Here is an 18,732-nt window from a genome sequence, read left to right on the forward strand (position 1 = left end):
TTTTTTAACTTTTTTTTTTTTTTCATTTGTTTGTTTTCAACTGAATGATGCACCGTTAGCAGTGCATGGGGCCTTCTGATCTTCACATCACATTAAGCATGCCTTGAGGGGTGTTTAAATAGGTGTACTCTGCTAAAGGTTTGCCTCAGGAGTTTGTGTAGCTCCTACAAGATCTTTGTTTCAGAGTCAGCACAGGCTATCACACTGGTTGATGCATACGCACATTCTGCTTCGTTAACTATTCCACTTTTGTTTTCATTTCTTGCCAGCTCTCTTACGCCAGATCCCCAGTGTAACTCTATCAAAGCCTATATCAGTTTCAGTTGGAAGACAGATGGCCTCATGCCCTATTCCTTTTCTGCAATGTGCAAATCATATCTTAACTACTTTTTTTTTCAAATGTTATCAAAATACTGGCTGCATTTTTGCCTTTCTAATACAATAGAAAATATACATATACAATTCTTTACATTGAATTTGAAAAAATCATGGTGCTGGAGAGGAAACAACTAGACATGGGAGTGTGAGCATAGCCTGAGACATCATTAATGGACAGCAATAATCCATTTAGGACTTCCTATCTGTTCCCACTAAATCTGAGTCTGTATTCTGCATTTGTATGTTCTTAAGGTATGACCGACAACAGTTGCTAATAGGCACACTTAATCTCAAAGGAATGGTAAAAGGAGTCTAGAAGCTTTTAAATGTTGATGGATAATATAACTCTAATTAAAGTGTGTTATCTAATCTAATAAAATAGCTTCCAGTTCTTACATAAGACCAAAAGCTTCTGTTTTGAAAAAGTGTGGTCAGTTGTGTTTTTCTCCATTTCTGATCCCAGCTGCAGAAAGATATGGGATCATTTCCAACAGTATAATGGTACACATTATATGGCAAATATACATGTACAATTGTAGTATTGGGAAAATTTTAACATAATTTTAAAGTTATATGCATTAATTAGATGTTGGTAGTTATGCAGTGCTTTGAAGATTTCTTCTTCCTACATTGCTTGCATATATGTTCTATATGAATGCACATTGTCATCTTTACATTAATTTGGAGTAACAAATAGCCTAAGCATGCAACAAATTCACTATTCTTTATTAGCTAATTATCTTGTTGCAAGTCCCAGCATTCAGCATTTTAACTGAATAAGTGGATGTGAATTATTCATTACATGGAAACTACTGTAATGGGTACAAAAGAAAGATTCTAGTTAGTCCAGTATCTTTCTGACAGCACTTTTAAGTATGAACAACAAAGATAGAGGAACATAACAGCAGGTAGAGATAGGGTCATGAGCCCACATTGCCCCTTATGTTTGACTTTTGTTTTCTCTTCCAGAACATAGTGAGAGTGGTAATATATATTGTCAAGCAATCAATTTTACCATGGTCGCAAGAATGTTTGTGTCTGCTGTTGTTGTATTTCTTTTGGTTTCTTTTTAGTTGGTGATTAAAAAAACAAAACAAAACAAAAAAAACCACTATGTCAGCAATAAAGTGGAAGTATCTTAATCCTGCAAGTGACCAAGGCTGCTATTTAGGTAAGCCTCCAGTTTTCCTGCCTTCATAGCAATCCTATTTAAAAAGAAAATGTGAAATCCTGATCCTAAAGAGAGCAAAGCTTCCGCTGGTCTCTGTATCTCCTCATTAAAGCAGAAGCATCTGTAAGAATATGGCCATTTTTAAATTTGCAAGTTCTCTGGTACTTAGTTCTTCACATACAGGTAATGGCTCTTCGAGGATGTTGACATTTCTATGGCATTTTTTAAGGCTACCGGTTAATGCCATCAGAGTAAGCTGTAGGTAAACAGCATTTCAGAGGATCAGCACTCTGGGATTTTAAGCATGAAGAAAACTTATTTGAGGTTACTTACAGAAAAGGGAGACCTACATGATCATTTTTCTTCACTACAAAACTATGACAGTCTGCTGCCAGTAAAAATGCCCAGTCTTCTGTATTTGCGGTTATAAGCCTGCCAAGCTTCCTCTTCACTTGCTTTCTCAGCTGCATGTAAGTAGTGAGGGTCAGTAAAGCCACTCCAGCCCCAGCCTTTCAGCTTTGTCCTGTTTCATTATAAAACCAAATGATCCGGAAATCCACCTGAAAATGTAGTTAAGTGATGTGAAATTTAGACACACTAACGAATTACCTGTGGCTGAATTTCAAATCAACCTGTAGCCTGAGAAACAGCTAAATTAATTATCTTGATGCAAAGCGCCATAGAGGAGCTACCGAGACAGAAGTCTCCTTCTGTGTCTACCCACAGAAGGAAAGAAGGATCTTTCTTCTGAAACAATGGTATTGGCACTTTGATGCCGTATCGTTTTGAAGTGTTTGCCAAGCCCTTAAGAAATTTGTTTCTGTGTATTCACATCAGTGCACAGCCATCCGCCTTTAGCAAATACTGAGAGCCCATAGTGAAGGCTGCACACATACTAATGACCGTGTCTCATATAGATTCTTCCATGTTTAAAGAAGCCTATTGTGCTTAATAAATATCTTGATTGTTGTTGACTGTTCAGCTCTTATATTGTAGCCTTGCTTTAGAGAAAAAAATAATAATAATAAATATATATATATGCAAAGACTTGTGGCCCATTTAAAAACCTGTAGGGCATGAAATTGATGCTATATGAGGAAGAAGGAAAGGAATTCCCTCATTAGGACTTACACATTAGTACAAAGGCAGTTGCTGTATAATTAGAGTTCTCGTGGTATATCCTCATAGCTCATTTATACCAGGCATGCATATGGAGTAACGCATTCAGATACTGATATTTCCTTTTGTTATGTTTTTGAATGTCATCACATTTTTGTATGCATGTGCATTTTCTATGAAAGAGCAAAGGACAGTTATGTAAGTAGTTGAATTAAATACCCTGAGCTGAAACATCAACTCCCTGTTTCCAAGTTTAACATAATGGTTCTCAAGCATTATGGGCAGAATCACTTATTTTCTCTCCTGTGTTGTTCATGTTCAGGTTGCCTGCACTCTGCTGTGGTGTGACTTACAGTGGGTGAGCAACTCTGTCCTGGAAAGTATTTAGAAATCGTCTGGAAAAAACAAAACCAAACTTGCCCAAATTATAAAATACAAATTCAGTCTTCATAATAGACAGATTTTCATGTTAGACCATCATAAAATCGAGCTAAAATCCTCTTCCAATTCACTGTCAGCCCAAGTAATACTGGGGGTAGTGCAGACTCCACAGGGGAGGGAGGAAGAATCAGACAGGGGCAGAGATGTTCCCTCATTGTCATTCCATCTTACTGTAGAACTTTCTCAGCCCTCTTTTTGCTGCAGAGAAAACCTCTTTGTAGTGATGCACCCTTATTAAAATCTCAATTTGCTGGTTAAAAGCAAATAGGAATATATCCATCAGAAGAAGCAGTGGGATGGATAAATTGAGCTGAAACACAGCTCCCTTAACATCACAGCACACATATATATATATGGAACTGTTTGGGTTTTCTTTTTTTCTTTTTTCTTTTTTTTTTCCTGAATATGAAGGTCATAGTTACTCTGTTGCTATCTTCTGACTGTCATTTTTCAACAAGGATCTTCATAGAAACTGGAAAAGCATCTGGTATTATTTGGTTTTCCTTCCATTCTGAGATCCACTGCTTATCCTATTGGATTTTCTGTATTTACTGGGAATGGTGAAGCCTAGGAGGGGATGGTGTTTGCTGGTAACATTTACACCTTTTCAGATCAAGATGGAATTAATTCATTTAGAATTATAGTGATAATTCCTGCTAGTGTCCTCCCCCATCTCCCAGCCCCAAATCACTTGCTCTTCATAATATGCTATCTCAAATCTGGGGCAATGCCTCCGGATAGGTCTACAGGTAGATCAAATTGACTCTGGAAATATATATTCCCTTTAAAGAAGTAAAACCCAGTTCTCAATGCCTAGTTTACTTTATGTGCAAATTATTCACGGTTACTGATATACATGGTTCCTTTTTATTAGAATTCTGTGTTTTATCTTTGTTCTAATAAAAAGTAACATGTACATTGGGAACCCTGAATAATTCAGCGTTACTTCATAACTCAGGAGGCTTGCTCTTTTTGATGGCATTTCTTGCCTAGATGTTCCAGAAAGCAGGCAATTCTCTTATGAACAGTTGTTCCTCTGTTGTAGAAGTATATTTTCGCTACCATGCTGAGTGCAAAGTTACAGAATTTGCTGTTGTATTGCCCGAGGCAACCTGGGCTCTTTCTCAGTGGGAAAAGGACAAAACAACATTTTAGTAATTCCAGACAGTTACTCAAGTGTCCACAAGCAACTGCTCAAACTTTAATTCTTCATAAAGGATCTTTCTTCAGAATTATTTTAGTAAGTATTAGGCAAAGGAAATAGCATTCCTTTTTTATCAGATGATGTCTTCATCAATGTGTAGTTGTTCAGAAACATAAACAGTAGAAACAACACAATGGTTTGTGTTTTCTTATTTTTTCCTGCTGTACGTGTTGTTCTGCTGGGATGTACAAGTCCTTTAACTTCATATTTTAGGTTGCTGTCCTACCACAAGATACTTCTAAATTGCAATTCTAATGCTCTACCTTGAGACCACTTTCTGTCTTCCAGCCTTATGCCCTAAAAGCACTGTGTGCTTTTTCTTTCCTTCCTAAATAAATTAGTTGCTTATTTTACCCTTTCATTTCATTCTGTGCACAAAAGTCACCAATCTCCTACTGTTCAGAAACTTTCAGTCTCAAAACTTCTGCCTTTGGCACAATTGCAGCTATTGCTGGTCAATTCCAGCAGCGTGAGGTTAATTTTTATAAATGGTTTTGTAGTTGATGAATTTTTGTCTTTCTTTCACGGTAGAGCTTTTCTCTTGCACTGAAGAGTGAGCAATGGTATTAGATATTCACTGATTTTTGCAGAAATTGTTTCTGTTAAACTCATGCTAGGTGAAGGAATTTCTTTGCTGTATTTATATTGACTGTATTTTAGAACCATCCAGGATAGGTGTTTGTCCTTTCATTTATTTCCCATCTTAGCCTCTTCTGGATACCACTTTTATGACTAACTGATTATCCGCAGAGGAGCTTGATCTTTTCTTGCTTAGGTAATTCCTCTCAAAAGCAATGAAAATAACATTAGGCACCAATCTGCGAAGCTAGGCAGCCCCTAGATAATTCACACTTCTGTATTTTGTGTGGTACTGATTTCTAGGTTATTGCACAAACCATACACAGTAGCAGCAACAGTACTTGTTCTGCAGGCTTTTTGTTTGTTTGCTTGCTTCATGTCTCATGATTAAGAAGATCCTTATAACTTTCTAATTCTGGTGTTTTTTCTGACAATAAATTCTTTACTTCTAAACTTGTAAGTCTGTGATTTTTCTATTTTCATCCCTAATCCAGTAGTTCAGGATCCCTAATTCTGCAGAATGCTGCCCATCCTGCAAGGTTTTCCACTGTGGTATCAGGTTGACAGGGACTACTTCCATGTAATAGGACTGAAAATGCTTTTTCCATAATGAAATCAATCTGTCAAATCTCTTATTTTTGTGTTTGTTTTGCTCAGTGCACACTAAAACTAATGTAATATGGAAACAAATCTTCCTCTGTTGATGTAGAAATGATGCTTTGCCCATGTTTCCATGGAGACCATCAGACTGTCATAAATGAACATGAAACAGCTCTTAGCTCTGCACAATTCAGCTGTTTTAAAATCATTACATTACAAGTCAGTCATATTCTGTGATGCCTTACAAGAGTCTGAGGATGATTTTAAAGACAGGTGGTATTACTATCCCCATTTTAAATGCTGGAAAAGAGAGGGAGACACAGAATGTCCAACTCATTTATCCCAGGTCATGAAAAAGGCGATGATAGCAACAAGAGCACAACACAAGTGTGTCCTTTCCTTCTTGCACCACTGACTAGGACAGCCACGGCACATGAGATCATGTGCTGAGAACAAGAGTAAAGTTGGCAGTTCTTCCACAGCACCCTGTCTGAAGGAATGCTGTCTGTTCTGCACCCTATAAACACAAAATGAGCTCCTGCAGGTTCTACTCAATAGCTGATAATGTTTGGGGACAAATTCTGTTTCACTTGTCTTAGCAAATAACCAAAGGAATTCAGTAGAACAAGTAGAGTTTTTCTCTTTTCCATGGCAGATCCTTTTATCTAGTTAAATGTTTAAATACAAGTATGTGGAGATACCCTGGGTGTCTGGCAGGGACCTGCTGTACCTGCACTACACTGACATTCAGTGTGTCAGCCAACGGCAACCTCATCAGCCCTTCAGAGAATTCATCTCCAGAATTTCTGTTGTGTGCCTCACTCTCTATAATGCTGTGTTAGAAATTAATTGTAATTATGCCTACCAAAATTCATAAAATCAATAATTTGGTCCTTATGTTCTTCCTGTTTCTTGATGGAATCAGCATTAACCATCATATAATTTTACTTTTGCATTACCTCTAAAAATATATAAGAAGTAACATATGTTAGTCATGTTTTCAAATGAGATTTAATGACATAAAATATCTACTGAAGAATGATAAAATTTGATAGGTAGGAGATTTTTCTCTAAGAATAACACAGAAGAGTTCTATATCTATATCCAGAGATATTTATTTCAATTAAATTTGGGGTTGTTTTTTTTTTTCTACTCACATAGTTCAAAGAATTGCAAATCATTATAGTTTTTAATCAAAGCTGTAAGAAGGTTCAGTATCTCAGAAACTAGCTATCTGAATTAAATCTTGGTAGTTTTTTCATATTATATTATTGCTTCAGTTAAAGCATAAATTACAACTGTTTTCAGAACTGTTAAAGGACTTTTTCATGAAATACGATACAGCTCCTCAAGCAAATCCAAATATTTGTATTCATCTGAAATGGGAGAGGTGTATCTTTAATTATGCATTAATAATTCAAAATATTATTTTCAGAAGAAGGTATAAACTCTTCTATTTTCATTTGGCCTTGGACTAAAATAATTTGTAGTAAATGAAATCCCACTGAATAAATGATTTACTCCAGTGTAACTGAAAGCAGAAATGGTCTAGGTCAGTTTGTGAAATGAATTATATCTGACATTTCAGAGTTACTGCAGGACTGTCAATTCAAAAACCTCAAGGTTTTCTTAAATACACTTTTTTTTCTTAATGATTTGAAGTTTTGCTTTTTTTTTTTTTTAAATCTTCAACTGTGTCCACCGTGCAAGGCAGAAGCAGAGGTTTTCTCCTGTTCTACCAACTACAGATTAGAACAGTCTTTTGAAGCTCCCCACTGCCATCCCAGGAAGCTTGACACTGGATCACCCCAGGGGTTTGGGGACTCCAAGACAAAACCCATAGATCTGCTCTCATTAAACTTATGCCTAAGCCCCATGAGTCCCTGACAATGGGGTTGGTTTTGTACCCTCACTACTTCCTGGAATTAATGATTGAATGACCAACGTCCTTCTGTTTCTGCTTATTTTAGGTCTGTTTGGCCTTCATCTTACCACTTTGTGCAGAAACATGCTCTCAGCTATGAGTCATGCGAGCACAAATTATCAGATAGTGAAAGTGCTTGGAATTTAGACAAACATTATGGCACCGATGACGGATTATACTTTATTGAACCAGTGAGCGTGGTCTGTGCTTGCATGTTGGTTGAAGCTCTGCCTTACAGGCAGGAGAGATGTTTGTGAAATGTGCACATGATGCTAGCTGGAAAACAGAGCAAATATGTAGATGGCTTTAAATTTTGTTGTTGTTGTTTTGTTTGTTTGTTTTTTTCTCTAGTGGATATTTGTATGTGTGTATTTGTTTGTTTCAGATTCCAAAGAAGGTATTAAAAAGATAAATACATTAGCTAAACATACCTAAATATGTGAAATATTAAAAACTTGTCCCAGAGTAGGAAAATATTTGAGATACATTTTCAGTATACTGAGATATAAATCATAACTATTCATTGCCAGAAATCAAAGTAGGAGCTTCTCTTTTATGACTCTCTAGAAAATCAGCTTTGGTCTTGTACATGTCTCTTTACTAGTTGCTAACCAAATACCTACATTGATGGTTGTGGCTGATAATCACATCCACCAATGGAAGTGTGCTTGCTTAAAGTCCTATCTTTTTTTTTCTTTTCTTCACATATTGTCACTGCATCAGATTTCTGTATATTTGTCAAGGAAATTTGTGCTACTCAGGTTCTTAACTTTGGGTTGGAAAGGAAATCTGTAGAATCCTTTAAAGCATCTTTCACCCTGCATGGCCCTCAGCAATGTCAAAAGAAATTATATGTCAGGATAAGAAATGATTTTGAAAGTGCCTGTAAAAATGAAAAAAAGATGTTTTTGTCCACTATACCAACATCTTCAGCCACTCTAATGTTAGGGTGCTCTAAATCAAAACTATACAAAAATACTAGGCAGAGATAGAATAAATGCTGACAGTTTGAGATGTTATTGTTTAACTGCCTAGAGAAATTTCATTTAGTGAAAATAATTCACATACATGTTTGAAACATTCAGGCCTATGGTAATTAATTTTCAGCAGAATTGATTTCTGTATGCAAATTACTCTGAGTAATTACATGGAAAGAAAGCAGAGAAAGCATGCAAGAGAGAAAGAGACTTCCATATCTGAGCCTGTTAATCGAAGACAAGTTCTTGCCTAGACTAGGGGGAGGGTTAACACCATTTTTCTCTCTAATGAAGCAAAACGATTTATGCCAAGATTTGCAGAAACAGAATAAAAACCATTGGAAATTACTTGCAATTGATGGGGGGGGGGGGAAGGAATCATAATCTATTATTAATTATTATTAAATAACATTTTTTAAACTAGAACTAGAACCAACTCCAATAAAGAAGACAGTCTTGACTCAATGTAGTCACTTACCAACCTGTAAAATCAGGAAATATTTATTTTCATAAGGTTATCATTAAAAACCTTCTGAATGGCTCTAAAAGTCTGGAAGTCCATCACAGCCTTGCTTAGCTGTTTTGCTTATAGAAGGTAATCCCATTGCACTTGGATTAAGTTCCACTGCCAGTGTAAACTCATCACAGGGCTGGTTGAAGTTCACCTCTATAACACTGAAAACCATAGCATATTCACAGAGAAGCTGAGCAACTTTCACCTGATTGCTCTTTAAGACAATATATGTGTGGCCATATTCATGTTAAAGAGAAAAAAAAAATAAAATCAGTTATTTTAAAGCTGAATAGAAGCTCTAATGCAGGGAGGAAATCTATGCTTTACTTCAAACAGCTGAAATGTTAAAACCAAAACTGCTTTTAGCCATATGTTAGCCATCATGTGTTGGAAACATGCTGTTTTCCTAGAAAAAAAAAAACAAACAAAAAAAAAAAAAAAAAAAAAAAAAACAAGGGCAAAGGTTGTAGAGATTTTTATTAATACATGCTTAAGCTGGCTGCATGGTTTCTTACACATTTGCTCTAGGACCATTTTCATGAAGCATGTAGTAATTCCTGCAAGTCACTTTTTGGCTGCTTTGATCACACATTCCCTTTGGCTGTCACCGTGTTACAAGCAGAGACAAGATGCCAGTTTGAAATGTTGCCTCTTAGATCTGAAGTTTGATGCTCGCTGCCATTTGAGCTTTTTGCTGGGTGGGAAGGAAGCTGGGTGAGGAGTCAGCCTTCCTCCCCTGCCCGGAGCAGCCTTTACAGCTTTCTCACTGCCAGGCTCTAGCTGCTGCTTGTACAGCCAGGATCTGTGCCTCCCTTCCCGTGCTTGTTTGTGGATTACTGCCGGAATCAAGTACTACATAATAATATTGGCATACACACCTATAATGTAACGCATCATTTAAGTAAGAGACTTTGTTTTAATATCAGTCTCTTTTGTCTTAAAATATTCACTAGGTTCCCTGCATTGAAGACAGCAGGTCCCATTTTCCAGTTCATCATACCTTTCTCAACAGATGTTCTTCTTTTCTCATATAGGCAGAATGGTTTAAAGGGGATTGCATAAACTCAACTGCTGTTGACATTTCATTATGCAGAAGTATTTTTGTCATTGAGTGATCATAATACTTATTGTCAGGCAATTTCGGGGGGAAAAAAAGCACAATATTTACATAATGCCATCTCTTTTCGACTGTAGTTTGTTTCAGCTCTGCTAAACAGCTAAGCTTGAAATTACTCTCTTCCCCCAAACAAATGGTCATAAAAACAAAATCAAGCTCATAAATCTTGCTGTGAACTAGTTGTACAGTTTCTGCAGGATTGCACATCCATTGCTGTAACACACTGAAAGTATTTATTTGTTATCACCCTTTTAAAGTCAAATGTGTGAAAAATAAATTGACTCTATTGCGATTAACACATGACCCACAGCAACAACACAACCTTATAGAGCAGTTTCTCCCTGTACTACCATTGTTTGAACTAAGGAGTTCCCTCCAAGTCATAAGTCTTCTTTTATAGTGGTAATATATAAAAACATGAAACGTAATAGAAAAGTATCTCAAACAATGTTGTTAGGTCTTTGTCCAACGCTGATTTATATTGCTAACTCACAGCCTCTCGTGAAGGGTACGTGGAGGGGAGAGGGAAGTGTGCACAGTTCATAGGCAAACGCTCTGTGGTCTCCTTTGTGGAAAGAGCAAGGGAAGGGATTTGGGATGCAACTGGTGTCTGGAGTCCTTTCAGAATTTGAAAAAGCTGCCCACATACCATGTGGAGGTTGTTAATGATCTTAATGATCTGATGCAGTCCTTCATATTTATTGTTTTCCAGTTATTCTAATATGTCTGTGAGTGAACCACAGGTGATTTATAGTTTTAATAGGAAACTCAGGTTGCTATGTGTAATAAACGCTTGGCTTAAAAAAGGAATGCAAATCTTCTGCCTCTGAATAACAGCAATTCTGATTCTGCACCTGCATCTTTTATAAATGGCCTGGGATAGGTTTTGGGTCACTGTGTACAGACGAAAGCCTTTCCCTTTTGCAGTGCAATGAGCTGACCTATAAAGCTAACAGACCAAGAGGGTACAATTTCCTACAAATTGCAGTAACCATTGAAGCAGAAACTTTAGCCATTCTAAACATTTCTTCACTTGTGCTCTTCCAGACAAGAAGAAACTTCAGAGTTCAGGATACCAGGACAGTTAGCTAGAAAACAAACGTCAGTAGCAGAAGCATCTAAGTGATGAACAGTATGACTTTGGAGACAAGATAAAAAAGCCAGGAATTTTCACAGAATGAAAAACTTCCGAAAATGTTAATGCTGAGAAACATGCAGTACTATATTTCCCTGTATTTCAGCCAGCCGTCTCCTGGAATGGATATACTTAAGAAATATTTAAGAAATTGTTTCTTTTTGTAAGTTCTCTCCTTGGCGCTTGTATTACTAAGCAGTAGGATAGCCTTCCAAACTTATTTAAAATGTTGAACAACTTTGCAGGCATATAAATTCATTTTTTGACCTTTTCTGCTCATATAGATTGCATACTGGAAAAAATCTCAAGAAGTAATAATCCAGATTGTGGGTTTTTTGCTGCCTTCTGACAAAGCCCACAGTTTTACTTGTATTTAACAAACTTCCTTCTACTGTCTTGAACCGTCTGTTTGTAATGAATAATTAATTGCACTTCTATAGTTTGTTCCATTTAAGGATCTTCATGAGTTTTTCCACCATGAATGAAATAATTTACACTACACATAAGTGCTTAAATGCTTTATTTATTATTATTGCCAATATTGTTATTCTTTACAAGTTTTGGAAGCAAGACACTGAGGTAGAAAGTCTCTGAGGCCTGGTTTAAAAGGAAATAGCTACTGGGATTTCTAACCATCTCCTTTCACACTCCTCTGCTTCATGCTGTTGACCATTCGACAATACTTGTCTTTTTGAACAGGCAATTTTTTACTGCAAAATATTTCAAAGTTTTTTTGTTTGGTTGGTTTTGTTGTTGTTTTTTAACAATAATATAATGTGTGATGCTTTTTCAGAACATACATATTTCAGAAGTGCATGCATTTTTGTTGCCTTAGAAGGCATAAGGAGTTCAAGAAATAGATATAATTCTTCAATTAGAGAAAATTTTAGAATTTTAGAAAATCTTACTCTCTTATTTATGCCAAAATTTACTTGACCTTCAAAACTAAGATGAGTGTGACCATACCTATCTTATCATACCATGGGCATTGGTGGTAGGACATTGAAACATCCTGGCAGAGTTTTGTTGAAAAATTCATGTGCACCACCGATGCACAACTGCCCATCATAAATATTTAATGGGTGTTAATGTGGTAAGATGTTGTAGCTCTGGCTGCTTAAACCAACACAGAAGAGCTGCAACACTTCAGAACTGCAAGAAAAACAGAAGAATCCCCTGCTTATTGGAAGTACATTAACTGTCTCATAAAGAAACTTGGTGCTTAGCAAACTGAAACTTCTTGTACTTTAGATAGTATCCTTTAAAAGTTTCCCTTTTCATTTGGTAAAAGTGAGAAGTTCAGTTACCATAATTTGCAGTAAAATCTTTATACAGTCCCAAAAATGAATCTAGAGTTGCCCAATTCTAAAAATGGCCCATTATGTGGGGAGGAAGGGGGGAGGTAAAACAGGGGATTTAAGGACAGCTTAAAGAGGAACAGAAATTCAAATCTATGGCAAAATTATATTAAAAAAAAAAAAATATATATATATATATATAAAAATAATTGTTAAGCAAAGGTAAAAATTCTATTTATGGCTGTAACTTCCCTTCTGAGTATTCACATCACCATTTTTTGAGTATTTGTAATTCATCCTGGCAGATATGTCTTATTGCTGATCTTTAGAAGCATCCTTTTGTTAGAGAATAATTTTAGATAGATAGACTTTCAAATAGGACTTGATTGCAGAAAAGTATTTATAAGAGATTTTCTCTGGTGGGATCAGTGCTCTAATTGGAGTGGTATCCAGCATAGCACTGTATCACTCCTCTTTTTTCATTTGAAAGATTATCAAATCACCACTTCTTTAAGGAAGTGGTTTGTACAAACTTGGCAGGAACAGCGAGGCTTGCATACAGACAGGACAACAAATGTGTCTGCTCCTGGTGAGCTTCTGTAGGGACCAAGAGGCTGCTCCAGAGGCTGTTCCAGTGCCTAGAGCACCAGCGCTCCTTCCTAACATACAATGTCTAATATGAATCTGAATGCCAAGTTAGAACACTGTTCAGTAATAAGAATCTTTGAGCACTACGTCTACCCTTCTACTTAAACATCTCTATTTAACTCGCAGTCTGCAAACAATGGCACATACTGCACAGTGGCAAAGTATTTATTCATGCAGATACGGGAATATTCATTCCAACCACTTGTCATGTCAGACATGAGATAACTTCATATGCATGTCTAACTTTCTTTTTCGATGTTTGTTTTTTTTTATAGCTCTTGATCCATCCAAAGACCCATGTCTGAAGGTGAAGTGCAGCCCCCATAAAGTGTGTGTCACTCATGACTATGAAACTGCTATTTGTGTAAGCCGCAAGCAGCTGGTACACAGGTAAGGAAACTGTTATTTTAGGGTTTTGTGACTTCATAAGTCAAGACCCAGAATAAAACTGAAGCAGTAAGTCCTTCCATCTTGCCAACAACTGTCAAACAAAATCTGTACTGCTGTAATGGGCAACTGTGCTTGGTGTGTCTGTGTTTTAAGAAAAATATGTTTTGTTGCTTTTAGTACATTTGAGTAAATAATTTAGGAACTTTCTTCCAATGTCTTTCCCTGTTCAGTACGGAAGCAAAAATTCACCCGGAACAACTCACATCCCTAAGTGTCATTGTCAGCTAAGGTTGTACTTTCATAAGTCTTTGAGCCAAACTAAACTCAGGATGATTTGATTCCCCTGTGCCAGTACTACATCTTATTTTACCATACCACTACTTGGCTGAGGAAGTTAATCCAGTGGGAAAAAAAAAATACATACATATATATATATATATATATTGCGTTTGATTTATAATACAAAATTAATGGTGTAATGTGCATGAGGCAGTACATTTAATCTTCAGTTTTCAGTGTGGAATGAACCCTGGAAGGAGTTTAGGGGTATGGCTATGTGCAATGCTTACATTGTAATGACATTTTTTGGCATTATGTAGCTTACATTTTCAAGTTGGGATAGATTTAAAGCACCTGCATTGTGTGGTAGTCTTCATGATATATAGATATAGATGTTGAGCCAAATGCTTTCTGAGCTATTTTCAGTATTTGATGTCCCAGAAGTGATCAAAATGGTAGAGTAATGGTACAGAGGAGGAGCTGAATATCCCTCTTTTCCAGAAACCAGGCTGTGTTTCATGTGATCTCTCTATGATTCCTCCACTGCCTGCAGCTATTTCAGATAACCTTTGAGTAGCACTGCGACTATGGAGATGAAAAAAAAAAAAGTATAGAAAACTTACTTTGAAAATTCTCCAAACAATTTCCAACAAGTTTTCTAATACTGAAAGAACTACTGCTGGTGTGTGAGAGTAGCACATACATCCCCAAGTGTTTTTATTCTCAAAATATCCAGCTACCATTGCCTCAAAGGGTTGACATGTCAATGAGGTAAGTAACCAGGCCAAATTCTCTCCTGATCTGAATCAGTGGAGTGACACCACTGATGGCTTTCATCTTCGGTCCCACAACGCTGTGTGCTTTTTTCAGTTCCCGACCTGAATACTGTTTTATATATGGTTCCAGTCATATTTAAGGCTGTGTTAATCAGGAGTAAATTGCAAGAGGTGGAGTTGCACCTATTTAAAAGCAGTGAAAGCCTGAATACATTAAAGTGGGCGCATGTGTCGTATGACCCATCAAATAAAACTGCACCATTGTGATTGCTTTGCGCATCCACTGTGCGTTTGGGTGTGCTCAGAAGGATTTTCCATTTCATGCATCATTATCAACTTGCTGTAGCGGCTTTACAAAGCATGTAGGCTCAGCAAAAAGTAATCATGAGAGCAACATCTTGCGTTATTGCTGAGCCTTCCAGACGGAGCTACGCCGATTTGCATCACCTGATTAACTGGCCCTCTGAATAGTTGCAGCACAAGGAAACTATTTCTCCAGGCATAGTGTAGCTAACTTTGAAATCACCAGTGACAACACAATGCAATTGCTGTTTCATTTTCTTTGTGCTAGAATGCACACTTTTTAAACCACTTCAGGAATACAATAATAGTGTATAAAATTGAGTTAAATGGATACTTGTTATTGTACACATACTCAGGCTGACTCCACAACAGCTCCCATCCTGTAAGGCTTTAAGGCATAGCTCACACTCTCTCACATCTGGCAGTATAAATATCACATATTTCGCAAACAGCGCCGTGGCTTTGAAGCTGCCAAAGGTGGACCTGCTGCATCTGATCCCCCAGCTGGCAGAGCACATGGTTTGGGTCCACAGGAGAGCAGCTCACAGAGCATGGAGGTTAAATTGTGGGCTACCCCAGTGGTGCCAGGAGCTAGCAAGAAGCCACATGCCCCAGGGACAGCTGGACCCCTCCTGTGCAGCCTCCTCCTTCCCTCTCCTCCTCATACACATGAAGTGCAGCCCCTTCAGGGCTGGGGAGAAAGTGTCTGAGAGGCATACCAGGCAGATAATATCATTTTGTCAGCACGTCCTCTAAGGCATTTGCAGTACAAATTGGTGACAACATTAAGAGAAAAGGCAAGACTGAGCAGCGATTGAAGACTGTGTAGAAGATAAATTTGAAGGAATCCTCTTATATGCTTAATAGCCCTTGGACTAATGGTAGAGCCTTACGAAATCTTTTATGTGGATTAAAACCTCTTTCAATTTGGACATGATCTATGAGGAAGAGTCTTTATTAGTTCAGTTTTGCATGAAATGTAGTAGTTAATATCTCTCAAAGATTTCTCATACATTGGTGGTCCTGTAAACCTTCATGCTATTTGTCTCTGCTGGTTCTGCTAGTATAGCTGACGGTACGGAAGGATGTCACTCTTGGGGTTTTTTGGAAAGAACAGAGTGAGCAGAGAGAATTGATGAAAAAATAATGGCCAAATTAACATTTCCACGGTTTACTGTTTTGTTCAGTCCATTTATCTGGCAATCACCAATTAGTTCGTCGCCATAGTGTACGTCACTCACAAAGGTAATCATGCTTCTCTGCTGTGACATAGAAATACAGCTATTTACTCAGTATTTCTTCAGTCCTTTTGAAGCTACTGCTGCTGACAAAAGAGGCCACTACCAAGTTCCTCATTTTTTCTTTTCTTTTCTTTTTTTTTTTTTTTAAGATCTGGACACATTCCCAGATAAAACATCTGTTTTTCTAAATTACGCATCAAAGCCTTGGTCTGACCAACATGGCAGTCATTGCTGGCAGCTACACGTAGCTGCAATGAGCAGGCAAATCTCCCTGTTTTTCTGTACAACGCCTGCTGTTGATACTCCATTTCTGATTAGGAAGGACCCTGTTGAAAACAAGTCCAGTTAAACATCCCTATATCAGAAGGCGAGCATTTTTTATCACAGCTGTTCTGTGTGCCATTTGTGTGCTTTAAGTTGTATCCAAAAGAGAATTCAGGAGTGAAGGAAATTAATAATTGCAAGAATGTCAGTGACCCCCCTGCTTTCACAAACTGCTTGGGAGTATTACAGCAAAATCTTTGACCACAACCAAGGCACTTTTAGGTATTTATAGGAAAGCTATGCACGTAAGCAGGAATTTTAAACAGCGCTATTCCTCAACGTCTCTATATTAGAACAGTTACCTTTTAAAATGCACTAAATATAGAGCCTATAAACCCTGACTCTGTTGGTTTGATCTGCTCTCTGACTCACGCTTGTCTCTGTTTCTCTTGCTGGCTTTCATGCTCTGCCAGCGCTGCTAAATGCTAACGAGGTGTTGGCACAACACCAGGCGCTCCTCTGGGGGTGATGTCTGCCCGTGCTGAAAGCCTGACTCCCACGTTTTCAGCTGCCTGACCGATGGCGGGGAGGGTTTGTTCCTAAACTCGTGATGTTTAATTCTAAATGATTTATGTGGTAACGTGTATCAAAGCCTGAATGCGTGAGAAATCCATATGATGTATTGTAACAGAATCAAACCTGGGAGGTGATTAATTAGCTTTGGATCTACTAATAACATCGGTTTGTTCCCCATTTAGCCTTGCTGTGTTCGTAGCTTTTTTCTTTTTTCTTTTTTTTTTTTTTTTCATTTTCATGCTGATTCAGAATGTAATTGTTGTTCATTTGTTTTTTTAAGTACAATTCAGGAAAAAAAACATATCCCAAAGGGAACTTTAAAAAATAACATTGTTAAGCTTCTTGTTGGTATATTTATCAGTGTTAATTGTATGTGTTTTACTGGGCATTGTCTCAAAAGGGCTACCACAAGCAGCAAGATAGAGAACTCAGACAACAATAGGGCAAGAGCACTCTGTAGTTTATTCATTTTTTTGTTTTTCTTTTTCTCCATGGAGACTATCCCACTAGCTTCTCTGGTATGATTTTATTACTTCATAATGTTTCCAAAGCAAAGTGTGACTATTTCTAACTTCTCTGTAAAACCCTACCTTTCTTTCAGTTTATGCTACAATAGCCAAGGAAGGGATGTGGCTCCCTAAGGGATTATTCTCCTCCATTTGATTGAAACCTTGACACTTTGTAGTAAACTGGCAGATGCAAGACAGGCAAAATTATGCAGAACATTTGGAAAATCTGCTGTGAAAATACTGTTCTTTCAATTATTATTATACCTTAGCTGATGAAAAATGCAGTTATTTTCAATGGTGCCGCAGCAGAACGCAGTACGTTCATCCATCTTGGGTAGGCAGCATGCCAAAATCTGTGTTCTGGTACACTGAGTCCTTCCTAGAGTAACAAGGCTCCACAACGAGCAATCCATAACTTTAATGATGAGATGTGGGACTCCACACAATAATTTAGGATAATACCTCTCTATAATAAAATCATTATGAAGATTAAATTGTTAATGTATGTACTGGACACAGAAAACATAAATATCCAAATTATTTTTCATATACACACAGTCTTTTGCAAGTTCTGGGTTGAATTTGCAGTTGTGAGGTAACTTTTACTGTATATATTTTTATGAGCACTAAATGTATTCTTTTGTTGATTAACATTTTCAGAATTAATGGAAGAAAACTGCCCAGTTCAGAATGAATATAAAACTTTTGATTAAAAAAAAAAAAAAAAAAAACTTCAAATATGTTGAATTTTTTCCCATGTAACAGTGCAACAATAGTTACTTTTCTCTGCACACTGTTTGGATTCACTAAATCTGATTTTCCCTTAAAAAAAAAATCATGCAAGACGTTTTTTCCACCTTTAATGCTGAACATTGATTTCTGTAATCTACTGGCATAGATTTTTGCTTCAGAAGAAAGAGCGTTGAAATATTTGATTAAACACACGCTCATAAAAAAACAACAGATTGCATTAGTTGTTTTTTTTTCAACAAATATATTGTACTGGGGAAAATGCCAAAATTTAGCCTTATTATTCCAAGGGTACCTCTGACAGAATCTCAGAGAATTAATTTAATCCTCTATGAATGCAAGTTCTAGGCACGAACAGAATTGAGTAAACAGTTTTGTGTTTTTTTCTTTTGTCATTTGTAAACTATAGTGCATTACTCTGTAAAGACTATTATTCTTTCTAAGGTCTAATATCTAATCACTCATGGTACATTGCACAGTTTAAGTGTAGCTCATGGTGTTTGTCCAGAAAAATAAATGAGAATCTGGGAAAATCAAAG

General features: G+C 37.0%; 1 protein-coding gene across 1 annotated transcript in view; it reads left to right on the top strand.

The window, feature by feature from the left end:
• Positions 1-18,732, top strand: part of SPOCK1 (SPARC (osteonectin), cwcv and kazal like domains proteoglycan 1) — a 285,184-nt gene that overhangs the window by 150,971 nt on the left and 115,481 nt on the right. Inside the window, exon 4 of the mRNA XM_005018686.6 lies at positions 13,381-13,495. Coding sequence (XP_005018743.1) covers positions 13,381-13,495 — 115 coding nt within the window. The remainder of the gene's footprint in view (positions 1-13,380; positions 13,496-18,732) is intronic.

The sequence above is a fragment of the Anas platyrhynchos genome, chromosome 14, assembly GCF_047663525.1.
Source record: "Anas platyrhynchos isolate ZD024472 breed Pekin duck chromosome 14, IASCAAS_PekinDuck_T2T, whole genome shotgun sequence".
NCBI classification, from domain to species: domain Eukaryota; kingdom Metazoa; phylum Chordata; class Aves; order Anseriformes; family Anatidae; genus Anas; species Anas platyrhynchos.